Source organism: Bos taurus, chromosome 10 (genome assembly GCF_002263795.3).
Source record: "Bos taurus isolate L1 Dominette 01449 registration number 42190680 breed Hereford chromosome 10, ARS-UCD2.0, whole genome shotgun sequence".
In the NCBI taxonomy this organism is placed as follows: Eukaryota; Metazoa; Chordata; class Mammalia; order Artiodactyla; family Bovidae; genus Bos; species Bos taurus.
Window position 1 is genome coordinate 14,062,657 of NC_037337.1, and position 23,428 is coordinate 14,086,084.

General features: G+C 39.6%; 1 protein-coding gene across 7 annotated transcripts in view; it reads right to left on the reverse strand.

The window, feature by feature from the left end:
• AAGAB (alpha and gamma adaptin binding protein) overlaps positions 1 to 23,428 on the reverse strand; it is a 74,103-nt gene that overhangs the window by 33,613 nt on the left and 17,062 nt on the right. For all 7 annotated transcript variants that reach the window (XM_005211278.5, XM_005211277.5, XM_015473013.3 and 4 more), the window contains exons 2-5: positions 20,031 to 20,221; positions 19,804 to 19,900; positions 19,393 to 19,482; positions 3,968 to 4,051 (exon numbers count right to left, since the gene is read on the reverse strand). In XM_005211278.5, coding sequence (XP_005211335.1) covers positions 3,968 to 4,051; positions 19,393 to 19,482; positions 19,804 to 19,900; positions 20,031 to 20,221 — 462 coding nt within the window. The remainder of the gene's footprint in view (positions 1 to 3,967; positions 4,052 to 19,392; positions 19,483 to 19,803; positions 19,901 to 20,030; positions 20,222 to 23,428) is intronic.

Below are 23,428 nucleotides of genomic sequence, written 5' to 3' on the forward strand. Positions count from 1 at the left end.
CCCCACCTCTCCCTGTGGCACACTCAGTGCGGCATATACTATATTACACATTGTCCATTTCTGCCACAAGAGTCCACTTCTGATTTGTTCACAGTTTCTTTCTTTCCTCCCTCTGTACAAATGCTGAAAATTTTAAATGCATTTTTCATTAACTGCCATAATGATATGATACCCCCATAACCTGCTCATGTGGTGATTTAAGTAGCTTTTTCTTATATTAAAGAATCTTAGGTTCTTGGAATAACTCAACTAGGTCATGTTATATTCTTTTTATGTATTTCAGGGCTAGGGTTGCTAGTATTTTGGTTAAAATCATGGCATCTATGTTCATAGAGGAGATGGCCTCTAATGATTTTCTTTACTGGTACTATTTTTAGGGATTTGGATCATTTTAACCTGGCCTTAGAATGAATTAGGTATGCTACCTCTCCTACTGTTCTCTAAAATCCTGTATAAAAGATGTATAGAACAGTCTTTTGGACTCTGTGGGAGAAGACAAGGGTGGGATGATCTGAGAGAATAACATTGAAACATGTATATTATCATATGTGAAACAGATCGCCAGCCCAGGTTCAATGCATGAGACAGGGCACTCAGGGCTGGTGCACTGGGATGACCCAGAGGGATGGGATGGGGAGGGAGGTGGGAGGGGGGTTCAGGAATGGGGAACACATGTATACCTGTGGCTGATTCATGTCAATGTATGGCAAAAACCACTACAATACTGTAAAGTAATTAGCCTCCAATTAAAATAAATAAATTTTAAATACATAAATAAATAAAACCCTGTGTAAAAAACCTTGGTTGAATTTCCAGCAGAAAGACAAAAAAAAAGAACACCTCCAATACCTTTCTTTATTTTGTCAACTAACTTCCTGATGTAAAATTTGGGGGAGTTTAAAAGCTTTGAGTAGCGATGGCTGCACAACAATCTGAACATATTCAATGCCTCTGAACTGTATACTTAAAAATGGTTCACATGGTAACTCTCATGCTATGTACATTTAACCACAATTGTTTAAAAGAAAGAGAAAAAAAAAAGGAGAGAAAGAGGAAAAGGGGGAAATGAAAGAGAAAAAAGAAGTAGAAAAGATGGACACCTGCAAATAAACAAAGCAGCCTGAGTACCTGCTGGCAGGATTCAAGAACAGCCTGCTGGGAGGCAGGCTCGGTTTACTCAGCCCACCAGCAAAGCAAGGACCTGCAGAGAGCACGGGAGGTAGGGCAACCCTGAACAGGAACATGACCCCCACCACACACTCACACAGAGTTCTGTCTCTAATCTAAGATGTGGGTTACACAAGGACGTCCTCCACGCCTCCTAAAAAGTGGGCTGCCTCTAAATGTCACTGTATTTCCATACCTCGGGCTCCTTCGAGAAGGAAGAGAGTTAAGTCTCCTTCACACCATGTAGGTCAAGATCCTCTTAAAAATGGAATTAAGCTAACAGCAATATTTGAGATTTGGTTAACAGCAAACCAATATATCACTTACTGCAGAGAAAAAAAATAAAGAAATGATGCTTCAAGGCAAAGACTGTGAGAAATCCAGTGTGCCTCTTGGCTTTGCAGTTTTCTTAAGAGTATTGTTTAATGTCTGAAAAGCATATTTTGTTTTCCAGAAAATACCTTTGACCATAATTCCAAAGTAATAAAGTGTGTTCAGTCCAGCTTCTAAATTTATAGCTATAAATGTGAATTATAAGACGTGCATGCGTGCTAAGTTACTTCAGTCATGTCTGACTCTTTGCAACCCCATGGACTGTAGCCTGCCAGGCTCCTCTATCCGTGGGATTCACCAGGCAAGAATACTGGAATGGGTTGCCATGACCTTCTCCAGGGGATCTTCCTGATCCAGGGATTGAACCTGTGTCTCTTGAGTCTCCTGGTTGGTAGCTGGGTTCTTTACCACTAGCACCACCTGGGAAGCCTGCAGGACTTATTTAATGTGTAAACTTGGGGACAGATTTTTCAAAAAGTGATTGAAACCGAACAAGCTCTCCTGAAAATATTTCTCATGAATATAAAAAGCACCACCGAATGTAACTATATTCCACACTGATCCAGTTTATGTACTGTACCTTAAGTGTATTTTCATAGTGATGACAGTCTATAGCAATGGTTCACCATGATAAATTTTCAAGAAGGATTTGCTGAATGAATGAATGAGAACCAAGCCTTGACTGGAGTCTGTTTTGGTAACAGGGAGATGACAACATAGGCTGAAATCTATTTTTTTAAGAACTATCATGGCCTTAACTTGATTGCTTCTGCAACAGAATAAAGTCTAATATCTTTGGAATTCAACATAATAGACCCATTAGATTTTCCGCCAGAAAAAAATTAAGTGAAACGGAGGAAGGAGAAGGAAAGGGGAGGAAGGAATACCTTTCTATGCCAGAAGCAAATTCTCTCATGATGTATGGCTTAAATTAGATCTCAGGCAAGCTCAAAAGCCCCCTCCTCACTTTACTCTCAAGTGTCAAAAGAAAACTGAGATGAAATATCTCTGTTTTTATAAAACCGATTTTCCTTTATCTCAGGGAATATGGGATAAGGTCACTTAAACATGATTTTTCTCATTCTTTTCTGCAGTGTTTCACATAGCATAACATACTTGTTGGGGCAGCCAAGAGCTACAAAAAAGAATAACACTACACGGGCAGTGATTCCTACAGAAATATGTTATAGGTTGAACTACACCCCGCTACAAATTATATGGTGAAGTTCTAACCTCTCATACCTCCGATTGTTACCTTATTTGCAAATATAATTAGTAAAGATGAAATCATGTTGGGGTAGGGTGGGCTCTTAATTCATTATGACTATTATCCTTATATAAAGAAGACAGGGACAGAGACCAGCAAACAGGGAGAATACATGTGAAGACTGGAATTACACCACCAGAAGCCAGAAGAGACAGCGGGGCAGATACCTCCCTGGCACCTTCAAAGGGAACACAGCCCCTGCTGACACCTTGATTTTGGACCTCTGGCATCTAGAACTGTGAGACAATAAATATCTGTTGTTCTAAGACTCCAGCTGGTTGTACTTTGTTACTGCAGCCTCGAGCAAACTAATACAGACAATAAGAGGCTAGTGTACCAAACTAGCCTGTTGGCTTCAAATTGCACTTCAGATTCAGCTTCTCGCCCTGTGGCTACTGAGCTGCGGCCACGGGGGCCTGGTCTCCTGACTTCAGGCTCTACCTCTACCTGCTTCAGCTGCCAAACCCACCACAACATCAACCTTTCAAAGGTGCCAACTTCTTTGCACCACTTGTTAAGTAGTCTCATAATGACTCATCACTTCCTATAGGAAAAAGCTCAGATTCTCCTGCCTCAAATACAGGCCTCTCTCCCCTAAGCTAGGTCCAACTGGTAGGCAAGAGTTTCTGAGAAACCCTAAAAGATACAACCATTATTCTTGAAGACATGCTCCCTCCACTGTTTGCCACTCTCGCTTCACCAACCCAAATCTTGACCATCCCGTGAAGACAACTGTTAAGACCTGCTTTCGTCTTGAAACTCTCTATACTCAGGCCCACAATAAATAAAGGCCACACCTCTGGCCCCTCTGCCTCTGCTGCTTGTATCAGGCATTCTGTACTCATCAAAGACTGCCTTGCACAGTTACCTAGCATTTTAAAAGTACGCACTTTGATTCCTCTGCTGGACTATGAGCTCTCTAAGGACAGAATTCACGCTTTACAACTTTGGGGCTATTTCTCAAAGCCAAAGACAAGGCCAAGCATATTAAACGTAAGTTCCAAATTCTTGTTAACGACTAAACATATACTTTAAATTCTTAGAAATGTTTATTTTGGCCTTCCCTTCAACTGGGGACTTTAAAATGGAACAAATATACAGATTTCATGTAATCCTAATGCTTCCACATATATCTGAATAATTTAAAACTTAGAACAGGAGGAAAAAAGTCCTTAGGAGGTTTAGTCCCAGGTTACTTACCATTCTTCATCACTACATTGGACCAGACGTTGGCATTCAAGGCTTGAACAATTCGCTTTACTCCTGTAGATTCTGGAAAGTCATCTAATCAGGGAGGGCAAAAAAAAATATATATATACATATATATACACACACTTAAACATACTCACACACACTTACACATACTCACACACACATAAATATTTATATATATTCATCCCTCAGTATTCATGGAGGACTGGCTCCAGGACTCTCTCCCCACCATGGATACCAAAATCTGGAGATGCTGAAGTTCCTTATATAAAATGGCTTAGTGTTTACATATAATCTACCTACTGATCAATCCCTGGGTCCAGAAGAACCCCTGGAGAAGGGCATGGCAACCAACTCCAATATTCCTGTCTGGAAAATCCCATGGACAGAGGAGCCTGGCAGGCTGCAGTCCATAGGGCTGCAGAGAGTTGGACATGACTGAAGTGACCGAGCACATAATCTACCTGCATTATCATCCCATATATCTTTTTTCCTCCCATATACTTTAAATCATCCCTTGACTACTTATAATACCTAATACTACGTAAACTTTTTGGAACCCTCTGGATTTTTTTTCCTGAACATTTTCAACATGTTGTTGGTTGAATCCACGGATGCAAAACCCTTAGATACAGAGGGCTGACTATATGTGCATATCTAGGACTGTGGGCCACAGTCCACACTTCAAAATAACTGACAATTATCTTGCCTATTTAGTTGTTATTTCACTCTATAACTTATGTAAAAAGGAAAAAAAAACTAAGAAAATACAAAGCTTAGAGCTCCTGATAAGAATATTCTAGAAACTGGACAGTGAACAAGATGGGAAAGGAGAAGGATGTGGAGCTCACCTCCTTCAACAAATACGTCAAAAATACGTCTACATGTGGAACAATTCTCAAAGAACACCTACTGAACACCAGCAGAAGAACTCAAGACTTCTGAAAGAGGAAGAAAATTTCCACATAACCAGGTAGGACAAAACAAAAGGAAAAAAGAAAGAGAAAGGAATCAGGACAGGACCTGCAACCCTGGAAGGGAGCCATGAAAGAGCAAAGGTTCCAATATCCTGGGAAGTCCCCGCACCAGCAGAGAGACCAGCCAGGACAGAGTGGGAGCTCTGGAGACTCAAAGGCGAGTGCAGCAACTGGCTGGAGAAGGCAAAACGGAGACCTACACAGACAGTAGGTGTGGCTGCCCTGCCCTGCCCAGTCTGAGACATGTGTCTGCCAGTGCAGGTGGGGGCTGGGTGCTGCACCTCAGGCTTTGGAGGTCAAACTCAGGGGGAGTGCTGGGGTTGGCTGTGCAGAGACGGCCTGAAGGGCTGGACTATGGTACATCCACAACCAAAGGTGCACGAGGAAGAAGCCTGGACCTGCCAAAGAGGCAAGGTGCCACTGTAGGGGCCACGCAAGGGGAAAGACAGGGCTGCTTTAAGAGCCTCCTTCCCCACACACGGTCTCAGACTTCAGGACACTGCCTATGCAAGCCCTGGGGGCGAAGAGAGATCCAAGAAATGGTGCCAATCACTGCCCCTGCTTTTGTGGAACCTACGAGTGCACAGAAGCTGCCGCCTTGGGCCCTGGGAGTGGGTATCAGCCAATGCCGCCATCGGCCTGGGAGAACACATGAGTTACAGCATCTGTGCACCCCCTATCAAGGGGATAACAGCTGGCACACGCTGAGGAGAGGAGGAAGGCATCCACATAAAAGCAGCCCTTGCACCGAAAACATTAAACCTTCAACAACCTACACAGAGACACTCCCACAAACCAACAGTCTTCCAAGACCACAGTATATAAGTTTCTCCAAACTCAGAGTAAGAGAAATATATGTACAATGAAGATGCAGAGGAGCCAATACCACTTAAAAGACCAAGAGAATTCCCCTAAATGAACAATTAAACAGACCTCTCCAGTGTAAGAGACTCCAAGTTCAAAAAAGAGGTAATGAAGATACCAGAGGAATTAAGAAAGGCTATCGACAGAAATGCATATTACTGTAAAACAAACAAACAACTAGAAACTATGAGGAGGCAAGAAAATTAGAAAATTCATTTGCCAAGACTAAAACTAAGATAAAGGCAATGACTAGCAAAATGAAAAAGTGATCTGGAAAATAGAATAATGAAAATCACCCTTCAGAACACAGTAGCTGCTGCTGCAGCTAAGGCACGTCACTCGTGTTTGACTCTGTGCAACCCCACAGACGGCAGCCCACCAGGCTCCCGTCCCTGGGATTCTCAAGGCAAGAACACTGGAGTCGGTTGCCATTTCCTTCTCCAATGCATCAAAGTGCAAAGTGAAAGTGAAGTCGCTCAGTCGTGTCTGACTCTTCACAACCCCATGGACTGTAGCCCACCAGACTCCTCCGTCCATGGGATTTCCCAGGCAAGAGTACTGGAGTGGGTTGCCATTGCCTTCTCCAAGAACACAGTAGACAGAAAGCCAAATGAAAAAAAAAAAAAGTGAAAATAATATAAATACCTATGGGATAACATGGGCTTCCCTGGTGGCTCAGCGGTAAATTCTCCTGCAATGCAGGAGACACTGAAAACATGGGTTCAATCCCTGGGTTGGGAAAATTCCCTGAAGAAGGGCACTGCAACCCCCTCCAGTACTCCTGCAGGGAAATCCCATGGACAGAGGTGCCTGGCAGGCTATGGTTCATTGGGTTGCAAAGAGCTAGACACAACTAAAGCAACTGAGCACGCATGCATGGGATAACATAAAGGGTGCCCTTCTATGATGACAGGGACTTCAGAAGGAGAAGAGAGAGAAAAGGGGATTGAAAATGTGTTTGAAGAAATTATGGCTGAAAACTTTCCAAACCTAAAGAAGGAAACAGATATCCAGATACAGAAAGCACAGGAGTTCCTGAACAAGATGAACCCAAACAAACCAACATGAAGACAAAGAGAAGATCCCAAATGCACTAAAAGAAAAACAAGAGTTAACTATAAGGGAACACCCATAAGGCTATAAGCTGATTTCTCTACAGAAATAATGCAGACTAGAAGTGAGTGGATAAACATATTTAAAGTCTTAAAAGGGAAAAATCTGCAACCTAGAATGCTCTACCCAGCAAGAATAACATTTAGAAGAGAAGGAGAGATAAAGAATTTCTCAAATAAGGAAAAACTAAAAGAAAAGAGCAATACTAGACCTATTCTAAAAGAAATATTAAGGTCTTCTCTTATTATAAAAGAATCAAGAAGATATAGGAAAGAGAAAATCACAATTGTAAAGTAAATCATTTAAATAAGCCAATATACAGACCAAAAAGAAAAAAAAAAGGCTTTAAATCTTTTTATGAAAGCAATGATAAACATAAGGAATGGCAAAAGGATGAACATGAAGAGGTAACTGAGGACATCAAAATGATAAAATGCAGGGGAGGAGAGTAGGAAAACACAGATTCTTTCATTTGAGCCTATATGACTACCAGTCTAAAAGCAAGCAGATACAGGAAGGGGTTAACATACTTGAAAAACAGGGTAACCACAAATCAAAAACATACAACAGATTCACAAAAACCAAAGAGAAAACACAAGCATAAAATAAAGGGAAATCATCAAACCACAAAATGAAAAACACAGAGACAAAGAAGAAACACAGCATCAACTGGAAAACAAGGTTTAAAGTGACATTAAATACATATTTACCAATAATTTCCTCAAATGTAAACAGACTGTTCCAATCAAAGGACACGGGGTGGTGGACTGGATTAAAAAAACAAGAGACTATGCTATCGACAAGGCACCCTTGTAGGCACCGCAAGGCACTTTGCACTTTAGGGCAAAGAACACACACATCGGAAGCGAGGGCACAGAAAAAGACATATCATGCAAATGAAGATCACAAGAAAGCAAGAGTTGGCAATACTCATGTCAGACAATATAGATTTTAAAGCAAAAGGCATAAAGAAAAATAAAGGAGGACACTATATGCACCAATACAGGAACACCCCAATACGTAAAACAAATCATGACAGACATAGAGTGAGAAAGTGATGGGAACACAGTAACACTAGGCTGGCCAAAAAGTTCCTTCGGTTTTTAAGTTAAAATAACAGACCCATTTTTCATTTTCACCAAGAACTTTACTGAACAATGTATTCGCTATTTTGTTCTACTATCTTCTGCCATTTTTCAGGCACCCTCATAATCCCACCTCCCCAAAACTGTGTATCTTTCTGAGCAAAGAACTCTTCCAGGTGTCTTTTACAATCATCCAGGGAATTGACATTTTTTCCATTAAGAGAATTTTATAAAGACTGAAATAAATGGACATCCGAAGGTGCAATATCTGGTGAATATGACGATGAATCAGAACTTTCCAGTCAAGCTGTAACACTTTTTGCCTAGTCATCAAAGAAACATGTGGTCTTGAGTTATCCTGACGGAAGATTATGCATTTTCTGTTGACTAATTCTAGACACTTTTCGTCTAGTGCTGCTTTCACCTGGTCTATGTGGGAGCGGTACTTACTGCAATTAATCGAGCTCCAAAAGGAGCTCCTAGTAGAGGACTCACTTCCAACCCACATATACACAACATCACCTTCCTTGGATGAAGACCAGCCTTTGGTGTGGTCGGTGGTGGTTCCACGACCTCTTGCTCTCTGTTCTCTTCCATTCCACATTATTGTACAGTATCTACCTTTCATTGCTTGTCACAAATTTTTTAAAAATGGAACGTTTTCATTACGTTTAAGCAGAGTCACATGTGAAAATATGATCGACGTTTTTTTCACTTATGTGGAACCCAAACATGAAAACCATAAGAGAATACTATGAACAATTTATGCCAACAAATTTAACAACGGAGAAGAAATGAACAAGTTTCCAGAAAAATACTTCCCATTAAAACTGAATCAAGAAGAAGATAATTTGAAAAGATGGACCACTGGTAGTGAAAGAGAATCTGTAGTTGAAAAAACAAAAAATTCCCTACAAACAAGTCTAGGTCCAGATGGCTTCACAGGCGAATTCTACCAAACATACAAAGAACTCTTCTCGATCCTTCTCAAACTCTTCCAAAAGACTGAAGAGAAGGGAACACTACCAAAGACATACTATGAAGCCACCATCACCCTGATACCAAACTAAACAAAGACATCACCAACAAAGAAAATTACGGGCCAGTATCTTTGATGATATTATGAAGTACAAAATGAAGCAGGGCAAAGGCTAATACACAGTTTTCCCAAGAGAATGCACTGGTCATAGCAAACACCCTCTTCCAAAAACACAACAGACAACTCTACAAATGGACATCACCAGATAGTCAATAGCGAAATGAGATTGATTATAATCTTTGCAGCCTAAGATGGAGAAGCTCTATACAGTCAGCAAAAACAAGATCAGGAGCTGACTGTGGCTTAGATAATCAGCAACTTATTGCAAAATTCAGGCTTAAAATGAAGACAGTAGGGAAAACCATTAGGCCATTCAGGTATGACCTAAATCAAATTCCTTATGATTATGCAGTGGAGGTGACGAATAGATTCAAGGGATTAGATCTGGTAGACAGAATGCCTGAAGAACTATGGACAGAGTTTTGAAACATTGTACAGGAGGAAGTGATCAAACCATTTCCAAGGAAAAGAAATGCAAAAAGGCAAAATGGTTGTCTGAGGAGGCCTTACAAATAGCTGAGAAAAGAAGAGAAGTGAAAGGAAAAGGAGAAAGGGAACAATATACCCAACTGAATGCAGAGTTCCAGAGAATAGCTAGGAGAGATAAGAAAGCCTTCTTAAGTGAATAATGCAAAGAAATAGAGGAAAACAACAGAATGGAAAAGACGAGAGCTCTTCAAAAAACCAGGGTTATTGAGGGAACATTTTATGCAAAGATGGGCACAATAAAGGACAAAAATGGCTTAACAGAAATGGAAAGACTTAACAGAAGACTTAAAGACTTACAGAAGACTTAACTTAAAGACTTAACAGAAACGGAAGAGATTAAGAAGAGGTGGCAAAAATACACAGAAGAACTATACAAAAAAGATCTTAATAACTTAGATAACCACGATGATGTGTTCATTTACCCAGAGTCAGACATCCTGGAGTGTGAAGTCAAGTGGGCCTTAGGAAGCATTACTACAAACAAAGCTAGCGGAGGTTACAGAATTCTAATTGAGCTATTTCAAATTCTAAAAGATGATGCTGATAAAGTGCTGCACTCAATATGCCAGCAAATTTGGAAAACTCAGCAATGGCCACAGGACTGGAAAAGGTCAGTTTTCATTCCAATTCAAAAGAAGGACAATGCCAAAGAATGCTGAAACTATTGCACAATTGCACTCATTTCACATGCTGGCAAGAATGCTCAAAATCCTTCAAGCTAGGCTTCAGCAGTACGTGAACCAAGATCTTCCATATGTACAAGCTAGATTTAGAAAAGGCAGAGGAAACAGAACAAATTGCCAACATTTGCTGGATCATAGAAAAAGTAAGGGAATTACGGAAAAACATCTACTTTTGCTTCATTGACTATGCTAAAGCTTTTGACTGTGTAGATCATGACAAACTGGAAAACTTAGATGGGAATACCAGACCACCCTACCTGCCTCCTGAGAAACCTGTATGCAGGTCAAGAAGCAAGAGTTAGAGCCAGACATGGAACAATGGACTAGATCAAAATTGGGAAAGAAGTACGTCAAGGCTGCATATTGTCACCTTGATTATTTAACTTATATGCAGAGTATATCATGTGAAATGCCAGGCTGGATGAGTCCAAGCTGGAATCCAGATTGCCAGGAACAATATCAACAACCTCAGATATGCAGATGATACCATTCTAATGGGAGAAGTGAAGAGGAACTAAGGAGCCTCGTGATGAGGGTGAAAGAGAAGAGTGAAAAAGATAGCTTAAAACTCAACATTCAAAAAACTAAGATTATGGCACCTGGTCCCATCATGGCAAATAGAAGGGGCAAAAGTGGAAACAGTGACAGATTTTACTAACTCTGATTCCAAAATCACTGTGGATGGTGACTGTAGCCATGAAATGAAAAGACAGTTGGTTGCTCCTTGGAAGAAAAGCTATGACAAACCTAGACAGTGTATTAGAAAGTAGAGACATCACTTTGCTGAGAAAGGTCCACATAGTCAAAGGTATGGTTTTTTCAGTAATCACATACAGATGTGAGAGCTGGACCATAAAGAAGGCGGAGAGCTTAAGGACTGATGGTTTTGACCTGTGGTGCTGGAAAAGACTCTTGAGATTCCCAAGGACAGCAAAGAGATCAAACTAGTCAATCAATCCTAAAGGAAATTAACCCTGAATTCTCACTGGAAGGACTGATACTGAAGCTCTAATACTTTGGCCACCTGATGTGAAGAGACTACTTATTGGAAAAGACTCTGATGCTGGGAAAGATTGAGGGCAAGAGGAGAAGTGGGCAACAGAGGATGAGATGGTTGGATGGCATTACCGACTCAATGGACATGAGTTTAAGTAAACTCTGGGAGATACTGAAGGACAGAGAAGCCTGGCAGGCTGCAGTGTATGGGGTCACAAATAGTCAAACACAACTTAGCGACTGAACAACAATAATCTTTGATGAACACAGACGTAAAAATTTTCAAAAAATATTAGCAAACTAAATCCAACATCACTTCCTGGCAAATAGATGGGGAAACAGTGGAAACAGTGGCAGACTTTATTTTTCTCGGCTCCAAAATCACTGCAGATGGTGATTGCAGCCATGAAATTAAAAAACGCTTACTCCTTGAAAGGAAAGTTATGATCAACCTAGACAGCATATTAAAAAGCAGAGACATTACTTTGCCAACAAAGGTCCATCTAGTCAAGGCTATGGTTTTTCCAGTAGTCATGTATGGATGTGAGAGTTGGATTATAAAGGAAGCTGAGTGCAGAAGAATTGATGCTTTTGAACTGTGGCGTTGGAGAAGACTCTTGAGAGTCCCGCGGAATGCAGGGAGATCCAACCAGTCCATCCTAAAGGAGGTCAGTCCTGGGTGTTCACTGCAAGGACTGATGTTGAAGCTGAAACTCCAATACTTTGCCACCTGACGCAAAGAGCTGACTCATTGGAAAAGACCCTGATGCTGGGAAAGATTGAGGGCAGGAGGAGAAGGGGACAACAGAGGATGAGATGGTTGGATGGCATCACTGACTCAATGGACATGGGTTTGGGTAGACTCCGGGAGTTGATGATGGACAGGGAGGCCTGGCGTGCTGCGGTTCATGGGGTCACAAAGAGTCAGACACAACTGAGCGACTGAACTGAACTGAACTGAATCCAACAACACATAAAAAAGATCATATACCATGACCAAGTAGGATTCATCCTAAGTTCACAAGGATGGTTCAACATATGCATATCAGTCAATGTGCTATACCATCTCAACAAACAATAAAAACCACATGATCACCTCAACAGATGCACAAAAACCACCTAACCAAATACAACATCCATTCATGATAAAAAGTCTTACCAAAGTGAGTATAAAAGGAACATATCTCAATATTATAAAAGTTATTTATGACAACCCACAGTCAATATAATACTCAACGGTGAAAGGCTGATCTGGAACAAGGAGGCCCACTATCATCATTTCTATTCAACACAGTATTGAAAGTCCTGGCCACAGCAACCAGACAAGAAATAAAAGGTATCAAATTACAAAGGAAGAGGTAAAAATGTCATTATTTGTAGATGACATGATATCATATCAGAAAATCCTAAAGACTCCACACAAAAATTACTAGAACTGATAAATTCAGCAACTTAGCAAGATACAAGATTAACATACAGAAATCAGTTGCATTTATTTACACTAACAATGAAAGATGAGCAAGGGAATGTAAACAAACAATCCCATTTAAAAACACATCCAAAAAATTACTTAGGAATAAATCTCACCAAGGAGGTAAAAAATGTACTTATATGCTAGAAACTACAAAATATTAATAAAGGAAATTAAAGAGGCAACCTAAATATCCATAGACAGAAGAATGGATAAAGAAGATGTGGCCTGCATACACAATGGAGTATTACTCTGCCACCCAAAGGAATGCAATAATGCCATTTGAAGCAACATGGTGGACCCACGCTGATTTGTATTGTATTTTAGATTCCACATATAAGTGATATCATATGATATTTGTCTTTCTTTTTATGACTTACTTTGCTTAGCATGTTGTATTATTTGAAGTCTGGGAGGGTTATGTGTGATACACACACTTTTTAAAATGTTCTTTAATGATGATTCAAAGAAATGGAAAGATATTCCATGCTCTTGGATTGGAAGATTTAATATTGCTAAAATAGCCATACTAAATTGGGAGACTGGGACTGATGTATAAGCACTGCCATGTGTAAAAGAGATAGCTCGTGTGAGTTCAGCTCAGTGTTCTGTGATGATCTAGATGGAAGGGGAAAGGTGGGGGTGGAAGAGAGGTCCAAGAGGAAGAAGACATATATACACAGAGCTGATTCACTGCATTGTACAGCAGAAATTAACACAACATTATAGAGCAGCCATACCCCAAATAAAGGCCATACTACCCAAAGCAATCTACAAATTTAACGCCATTCCTATTAAATTACCCATGGCATTTTTCACAGAACCAGAATAATCCTAAAATTTATATGAAACCATAAAAGACCAGGATTGCCGAAGCAACCCTGAAGGAAAAGAACACAGCAGGAGGCATGATGTGTCTACAAAACAAAAACACAGAGAACAGACCTGTGGTTGCCAAGGGGGTGGGAGGAGGGCTGCAGTGGGAGGCTGGGGTCAGTAGAAGCAAACCACTGCATACAGAATGGAAAAACATCAAGGCCCTACTGAAGAGCACAGGGAACTAAATTCAATACCCTGAGATATTTTCCACAATTTAGAAGAATATAAAACAGCATGTATTGGCACAGAAACAGAAATACAGATCAGTGGAATAGAATAGAGAGACCAGAAATAAACCCACACACCTATGTCAATTAACAGTCAACAAAAGAGGCAAGAATATACAATGGGGAAAGACAGTCTCTTCAGCAAGTGGTGCTGGGAAAGTTGGACAGCCACATGTAAAACAATAAAGCTAAAATAAACCCTCTCACCATACACAAGAATAAATTCAAAATGGCTTAAAGATCTAAATATAAGACAAGACCCCGTAAAACTCCTAGAAGAGACCACAGGCAAAACATTCTCTGAGATAAATCATTTTATGTCATAAATCTCTGACATAAAACCAATGTTTTCTTAGGTCAGTCTCCCAAGGCAATAGAAATAAAAGCAAAAATGAACAAATGGGACCTAATTAAACTTGTAAGCTTTTCCAAAGCAAAGGAAACAAAACAAAAAGATGACCTACAGGATGGGGGAAAATATTTGCATACGATGTAACTGACAAGGGCTTCATTTCCAAAATACATATACAGTTCGTACAACTCAACAGCAACAAAAAAACAAAAACCCAATCAAAAAATGGGCAGAAGACCTAAACAGACTTTTCTCCAAAGAAAACATACATATAGCTAACAGGCACATAAAAGATGCTCAATGTCATTAATTATTAGAGAAATGCAAATCAAAACTACAATGAAGTAGTACCTCACACAAATCAGAATGGCCATCATTAAAAAGTCTTCAAATAGCAATTACTGCTATTAGAGGGTGTGGAGAGAAGGGAACCCTCCTAAACTGTTGCTGGGAATGCAAATTGGTACAGCCACTGTGAAAAACAGAATGAAGGTTCCTCCAAAAACTAAAAATAGACTCATCTTATGATCCATCAATCCCACTCCTGGGCATATACTCAGACAAAACTATAATTCAAAAAGATACATGTAAATGTAATGTATGTTCACAGCAGCACTATATTCAACAGCAAAGAATGGAAACAAACTAAATGTCCATGGAAAGATGAATGGATAAAGAAGATGTGGTCTGTACACACACTGGAATATTACTCAGCCACCAAAAGGAAGGAAAGAATGCCATTTACAGCAACATGGATGGACCCAAAGATTATCATACTAAGCAAAGTAAGTCAGAAAGAAAAAGACAAATACCATAGACAAATATCACTTTTACGTGGAATCTTAAAGATGACGCAAGTCAAAATACCTACATAACAAAAACAGTCTTGTGGTTGCCAAGGGGGTGGGGGTGGGGGAAGAGATGGAGTAGGAGGTTGGGGTTAGTAGAAGCAAACCATTACATATAGAATGAATAAACCACAAAGTCCTACTGTATAGCACAGGGAACTATATTCAATATCCTGGGATATTTTCCACCATAATGGAAAATATTCTTTTATATATATATCTTTTTTATAGTTTTATATATATATATACACATGTATATGTATATATTATATATATATATAATATACATACACACACAAACAGAACTTTCCTGGTAGCTCAGCTGGTAAAGAATCTGCCTGCAATGCAAGAGACCCTGGGTTCAATTCGTGGGTTGGGAAGTTCCCCTGGAGAAGGGATAGGTTACCCACTCCAGTATTCTTGGGCTTCCCTGGTAGCTCAGACAGTAAAGAATCCACCTGCAATCTGGGAGACCTGGGTTTGATCCCTGGGTTGGATAGATCCCCTCGAGGGGGGCATGGCAAACCACTCCAGTATTCCTGTCTGGAGAATCCCTATGGACAGAGGAGCTGGCAGGCTACAGTCCATGAGGTTGCAGAGGGTCAGATACAACTGAGCAACTAAGCACAGCACATACATATACACATACAACTGAATCACTCTGTTTACAGCATAAATTAATACAATATTGTAAACCAACTACGAAAAGTGTAGTTGCTCAGTTGTGTCTGACTCTTTGTTACCCCATGGACTGTAGCCCCTGTCCATGGGATTTTCCAGGCAAGAATACTGGAGTGGGTTGCCATTCCCTTCTTCAGGGGATCTTCCCAACTCAGGGCTCAAACCTGGGTCTTCTGCATTGCAGGTAGATTCCTTACTGTCTGAGCCACGACTTTAATTAAAAATATATTCTAGAAACTAAATTAAATAAACACACAGTACAAAGGATTATCTAGTAAAGTCAACCTCATTACCTCACCAATGGAATCCACTCATACTCCTCGGAAAATGTTAGTTTCCATCAATTACACAATCCTGGGATTGTACTAGCAATACCAAACTTGGCTTTTCATAAACAATGAGTTTCCCAAGGGCAGGAAAGGTCCTCTTGGTATGCTATAAAATCCAGTAAATGCCCCAACTTTTCCTCATTGGGAACCATACAGCGATAATTACTATTTATAATAGATATCTAGATAACAATTTCTTGATGGGAAATAGACAGCTTAAGAGTGAGAAGTGAAATTACTATAACCGTAAGAGATAAGCAAGGGGTCATTTAAAAAAAGAAAGAATAAACCACAAACACTGACAACTTAATTAGTTCAGTATCAGTACTATCTTGCTTCCGGAATTTGACACTAAAAGTAACAGGGCAGTAATCCTAGTTTGCATTCCAATAATAAGACAGTATTCTTAGCTACAATGTTGATATGAGTATACACAAAGGAAATGAAAATCCTTCAGCTGAGTCTTACAATACTCAAGTGGAAAATAGCAGCAGAATCTAAAAGTTTTCATGTGGTTTAAAAAGTTTTTTAGAGTGTACAGAGCACAGTCCGTACAGAACCTGTCTCTAGTGGCCTGGCCCAGTCCTGGGTGGTTTAACGGGAACAGCACAGAATTAGAAGTCATAAGATCTGAATGTGAAGCCAGGCTCTGTAACTTATTAGCTATTTGATTAAGGGCAAATCACTCATGCTATTCTCAAAGAAAAGTAGAGATGACATCACCCTGTGTACCTTTCCCGTGGAAAAGATGCACTGGAACTGATGATTCACTGGTGTGACCTTTCCCTCTAAAATGGAAACTCCTTGAAGGCAGGAGTCATGTCTTACTGAATTCATTATTCTCACTACTTAAACTAACATAGCGCCTGAAAGACAAGAGGCTTTTAGTAAATGATGAAATAATGAATCGTTTAAATACCATCCTACCAACCTAACAGAAATATAGGAAGGATTAAATCGGAAATACTCAACAAAGACAAGTTTATCTTCATCAGTGTTTAAATGAAGAAATAAAAGCTATGTTTATCTTAACTTTCAGTGATTCAAATCTTGAAAGAATAACTAATACTTCAGATGATATATAACCAGGAGCCAAAAATATGATCATAAATAAAGAATTAGAATCGATAAGATTAATTTAATACAAACAAAGATAAAGTCTCATATTGATGTTTGAATAATACATGCCAATCAACAAGAGGGTATATGAGGGAAATGATGAGGGTATATGGGATGAGGATACATGGGAAAAAACAACGAAGGTATATGGCAACAATACACGCCAATAAACAATGAGAGTATATAGAATAATACATGCCAATAAATGATGAGGGTATATGTAAACAATTGGCATTGAAACATTCTAGGAAGGTTTTAGTTAATTTACCTAAAGATAATATGTTGAAATCTACTTTTAAGCTCAGTTAGGGAATTCCCTGGCACTCCAGTGGTTAGGACTCCATATTCTCACTGCCATAGGCCAGGGTTCGATCCCTGGTCAGGGAACTAAGATCCTGCAAGCCACGCGGCACACCATTAAAAGAAAGAAAAAAAGTGTCTTATATACAAGACACAAAATCATAATAAAGGAACAAAATTGAATAATTAAAAAAAAAGATTATGCTGAATACAAGAACATTATTCACTATGGTTAATTTATGTTGATGTATAGCAGAAACCAGGCTTCCCTGGTGGCTTAGATGGCAAAGAATCCACCTGCAATGCAGGAGACCTGGGTTCAGTCCCTGGTTTGGAAAGATCTCCTGGAGGAGGGCATGGCAAACCACTCCAGTATTCTTGCCTGGGGAATCCCCATGGACAGGGGAGCCTGGCAGGCTACAGTCCATGGGTTCGCACAGAGCTGGACACGACTAAGCGACTACGCACGCACGCACACACAGCAGAAACCAACACAATATTGTAAAGCAATTATCCTCCAATTAATGAATAAATGTTTTTTAAAAAAGGAACATTATCCAGACAAGGGGTAAGGGAGCAGCATAGCAAGATAAAGGAGCAGAGATTCCAAAATGAAAACAGATAAAGAAAATGACTCAAATGTTTTTTCTCAAGGACAATCGGAAAAAGAGCACATTCTTGTGCCAGAAGTAAGCAATCACACACATGCTAGCGTGCAAAACAGGGCACAAGTTTCAAGAATTCTAGAAAAACATGGAAGAGAAATTGTACTTAATAATTTTGAATATTCTAAAAAATGTACAGGGAGAAAAATCAGCTTTTTTTATTTCATTTTTGTCCTCTTTTTCTCTGGTGGGGCTTTAAAGGTAACAACATTTTTTGGAAAAAATTCTAAGTCAGAATATAGAAAAATGTTTCTTAATTTATTTTTTTAAAAAAATAGGTTTCAAATAATGATTACTTTTAGCCTCTCTATGCACTTTAATTCAAGTTGGCTGCCCTACTTAGAATGTCTTTTGCAACAACCAGCATCTTCCCACCAGTCCTCTGGCTCTAAATCCAGTACCTTCCCTATTTCTTTCCCATGGAGCAGCTTACAAGTACGAGTTCACAGTGCCAATGCATTCTTTGAACTTCTGAAGGGAAATAACCTCTTTGATCTCTGAAACACCATAGCACCATGATTTATATTTTTTATAATACTTAGGAAGTTCCATGTATTCAGTAATTTGTATACAAGTTTCATCTCTTGTACCAGATTATAAGGTTTTGGAGGCCAAACTGTCTTATCTTGGTAGACTCCACAGTAGCTAACACAGTTGTACTTGGAAGGAAAAATATGAGAAGAAGAATGGGGGAAGGGAAAAAAGAGGGGAAAGAAATAGAAGGTCCAAAATATAGTAGAAGGAAGCTAAGTACAGAGTTACCCACCCAGGGGCGGGGGGACATTCTGCGTCTGTTTGTGGTTTCAAATGTCCAAAAGACACACAAATAGTACTGACAGGCCCCCTACGGTCCCTAGGAATTCAGCCTCAGGTTACTAGAAATGCAAAATAGGAAACATAAACTTTATAACTATTTATGAATTAGGCCAAACCCTCCTTTTTTGGCAGCAAAGAAAGGATAAAAGACTGGGGAAATGACTAAGATTTAAGGTAGAAATCTCTATCCATAAGAAAAACAAACATGTCAAAAGTCCTCAAGTGGGTGGTTAAAACCAAATAAATGGATTATTCCATTAATAGTCAGACTGCATCAATGGATTCTGCATAAATCTTTTCAAAAAGCTAGGGACAAATTATGTGTTTTGAGTATCACTTTGATTCTTCTTCCTTGAATTAAAATAATCTCTCATCTCTTAATCCAAAGTCTATGTTTTCTCCAGACATAAAAATACTTACCATCTTCCTCAGGCAACTCTTCCGGACTAAGTTCTACCAATTCAAAGCCATGTTTGATACACCACTCTTGAGCTTTCTGTCGGTTTACACCTAAAATAACATGCAAAAGATTCTTCATAAGCAAAAGAAAATAAAATAAAACACGAATATTGCTGCAACACTCTCCACAAAGTGTTAATCTTTAATGTCAATGTTATTCTAAAGGCATCCAAAATAAATCAATAAAAAGAAGATGATTTTTCAAACCCCAAGTGTCCATTCTTAAAAAATTAAATACTGCAAGAGAAAAAGCTGAAGATATTTTTGTAAGGTAGTAAAATCATACAAGACATACAGCTCTGAGCTAAGGAAACCAATGTCTTGTTTACCAAGGAATGGCAAACACACGTGCCACCTGCTGCTGTGCCTTACCATTCTCGGATACTCTATCGCAGACCAAGATCATCACCTCAGGTAACCACGACTCTGCCAGAGGAAGCCAGGAGGAAACACTATCAAGACCAGATTTCTAGAGGGATAAAAAATATACAAACAAAAACAGAAAAAGAGACATTAAGAGAACTCACAGAAAATGCAAAGGGGAAAGAAAAAGCACAAAATAATTTTTTATTCAAGGTCCAAGGAGAATAAAATCTTACTTGTGTGCTGTCAAAGTAAACCACAAATGCTTGGACAGACTCTGCAATCTCTGCGGTGACTAGAAATTTGTTTGGCACCACGCACAGATTGATATCTGCTGAGTAGTATTTATTATCGATGGTCCAGGGATAAAACCTCACAGCATCATTGGCAGTCACTTCCACAACAACGTCTTCTGTTCCAAGAATATCTAAATAAATGACATAACATTACCATGGGAAGTGCAAAATCAATATACACTGGTCAAACTGCTCAGTAAAATACCGTATTAAAAAGGCATTTACTTCCGCTGCTTCTCTTTACGCAAGGATTTCGAAGTTTTCAAAGGGGATCCCATACGCTATTTTCTTCTTGGATAATTTGACTGTAATAGTGACATAATTTAATTCAATTAATTGGCATTTTTCTTTAAGAATATAAAAACTAGGGAATTCCCTGAAGGTCCACTGGTTAGGACCCTATGCTTCCAATGCAGGGGGAACGGGTTCAATCCCTGGTCAGGGAGTTAAGATACTACATGCCACCTGGCACAGCCAAAAAGAGAATATGAAAACTACTGAGACTAGATTAGACAATACTAGAGCACAAAACAGTCATCTAACAAAACACCCACGAAAGAGCGTGTGGAAGAGAAAATCTAACAGTTACATTTATTTTATTGCTTACATACTTCATGGCAGCTGAAAGACTAAGAAAAGTCAAGAATATTTAACTATTCTGTACTTACTGCAAGCTAAAAGGCAGATGGCAGCAAGGCTAACCATTAACAAAATGGAAGGGCTACACACAGTCCCTACGCCAAACACTGACGCATTAATTCAACTAATAAAAGAATGGATACCGATAAATGACCCCTTTCCATTTATATTCAGCCTTGTTAGATTGTTTGAAAGCCAATTCAAATTCTTGTTGACAAAGACACTTTGGGCAAATTTAATATAAAAGAGCCAAGAAAATTAAGTGCTTTAGGAGAGAACCAAATCTTTCAGAAATCCATTTATAGTAAGGGTATAACTTTTAAAATTCTTAGAGTAAAAGCCAAGTCAATGATGAACAAATACAGTTGTGGTCATGGGACCAACAGAGCATTCTGCGTCTATAAAGTCATATTTAGAACTGGAAGAGACATCAGAAATTGTTCTAACCCAAACTCCCATCTCTCGTACCCAAATCCACAATCTTTATTCTACACATATGTAGAAAATGAACTTAGAGATCTAAAATGACATGCCACTAACTGGGTGATTATAAGAATATACAGCAAAATGGCCACAAACTCCTTTTTAATACATACTAAGATGAACATATATACGGGCCTCCAGGTGGCTCAGTGGTAAAGAATCTGCATGAAACGCAGGAGATGGAGCTTTGATCCCTGGGTCAGGAAAATCCCCTGGAGAAAGAAATGGCAACCCACTCTAGTATTCGTGCCTGGAAAATTTCAAGGACAGAGGAGCCTGGCAGGCTATATAGTCCATGGAGTTGCAAAAAGAGTCGGATATGACTTAATGACTAAAACAACAACAAGATGAAGATATAAAATATTCCTCAAGGAAAAGAACAAAGCAGGAGGCATAACTCTCCTAGACTTCAAACAATATTAAAAAGCTACAGTAACCAAAATGGCAAGGTACTGGCATAGAAATAGGCATATGCATCAATGGAATAGAATAAAGAGCCCAGAAATAAATCCACACAACTACAGTTAATTAATCTTTGACAGAAGGCAAGAATGTACAATGGAGAAAAGACAGTCTCTTCAGCAAGTGGCACTAGGAAAGCTGGACAGTCTCATGTAAATCAATGAAGTTAAAACACACCCAACACCATTCACAAAAATAAACTCAATGACTTACAGGTGCAAATATAAGACACCATAAAACTCATAGAAGAGAACATAAGCAAAACACTCTCTGACATAAATCATAACAATGTTTTCTTAGATCAGTCTCGGTTCAGTTCAGTTGCTCAGTCGTGTCCGACTCTTTGTGACCCCATGGACTGCAGCACGCCAGGTCTCCCTGTCCATCACCTCCCGGAGTTTACCCAAACTCATGTCCACTGAGTCAGTGATGCCATCCAACCATCTCATCCTCTGTCCTCCCCTTCTCCTCCCGCCTTCAATCTTTCCCAGCATCAGGGTCTTTTCCAATGAGTCAGCTCTGTGAATCAGGTGGCCACAGTATTGGAGTTTCAGCTTCAACATCAGTCCTATCAATGAACATTCAGGACTGATTCCCTTTAGGATAGACTAATTGGATCTCCTTGCAGTCCAAGGAATTCTCAAGAGTCCTCTCCAACACACAGTTTAAAAACATCAATTCTTCGGCACTCAGCTTTCTTTATAGTTCAACTCTCACATCCATACACGACTACTGGAAAAATCATAGCCTTGACAAGATGGACCTTTGTTGGCAAAGTAATGTCTCTGCTTTTTAATATGCTGTCTAGGTTGGTCATAACTTTCTTCCAAGGAGTAAACGTCTTTTAATTTCATGGCTGCAGTCACCATCTGCAGTGATTATGGAGCCCCAAAACACAGAGTCTGCCACTGTTTCCATTGTTTCTCCATCTATTTGCCATGAAGTGATGGGACTGGATGCTACGATCATAGTTTTCTGAATGTTGAGCTTTAAGCCAACTTTTTCACTCTCTTCTTCATTTTCATCAGGAGGCTCTTTAGTCCTCTTCGCTTTCTGCCATAAGGGTGGTGTCATCTGCATATTTGAGGTTACTGATATTTCTCCCAGCAATCTCAATTCCAGCTTGTGCTTCATCCAGCCCAGCATTTCTCATGATGTACTCTGCATAGAAGTTAAATAAGCAGGGCGACAATATACAGCCTTGACGTACTCCTTTTCCTATTTGGACCCAGTCTGTTGTTCCATGTCCAGTTCTAACTGTTGCTTCCTGACCTGGATACAGGTTTCTCAAGAGGCAGGTCAGGTGGTCTGGTATTCCCATGTCTTTCAGAATTTCCCACAGTTTATTGTGATCCACACAGTCAAAGGCTTTGGCATAGTCAATAAAGCAGAAATAGATGTTATTCTGGAACTCTCTTGCTTTTTCCATGATCCAACGGATGTTGGCAATTTGGTCTCTGGTTCCTCTGCCTTTTCTAAAACCAGCTTGAACATATAAAAGTTCATGGTTCACGTATTGCTGAAGCCTAGCTTGGAGACTTTTGAGCATTACTTTACTAGTATGTGAGATGAGTGCAAATGTGTGGTAGTTTGAGCATTCTTTGGCATTGCCTTTCTTTGGGATTGGAATGAAAACTGACCTTTTCCAGTCCTGTGGCCACTGCTGAGTTTTCCAAATTTGCTGACATATTGAGTGCAGCACTTTCACAGCATCATCTTTTAGGATTTGAAATAGCTCAGCTGGAATTCCATCA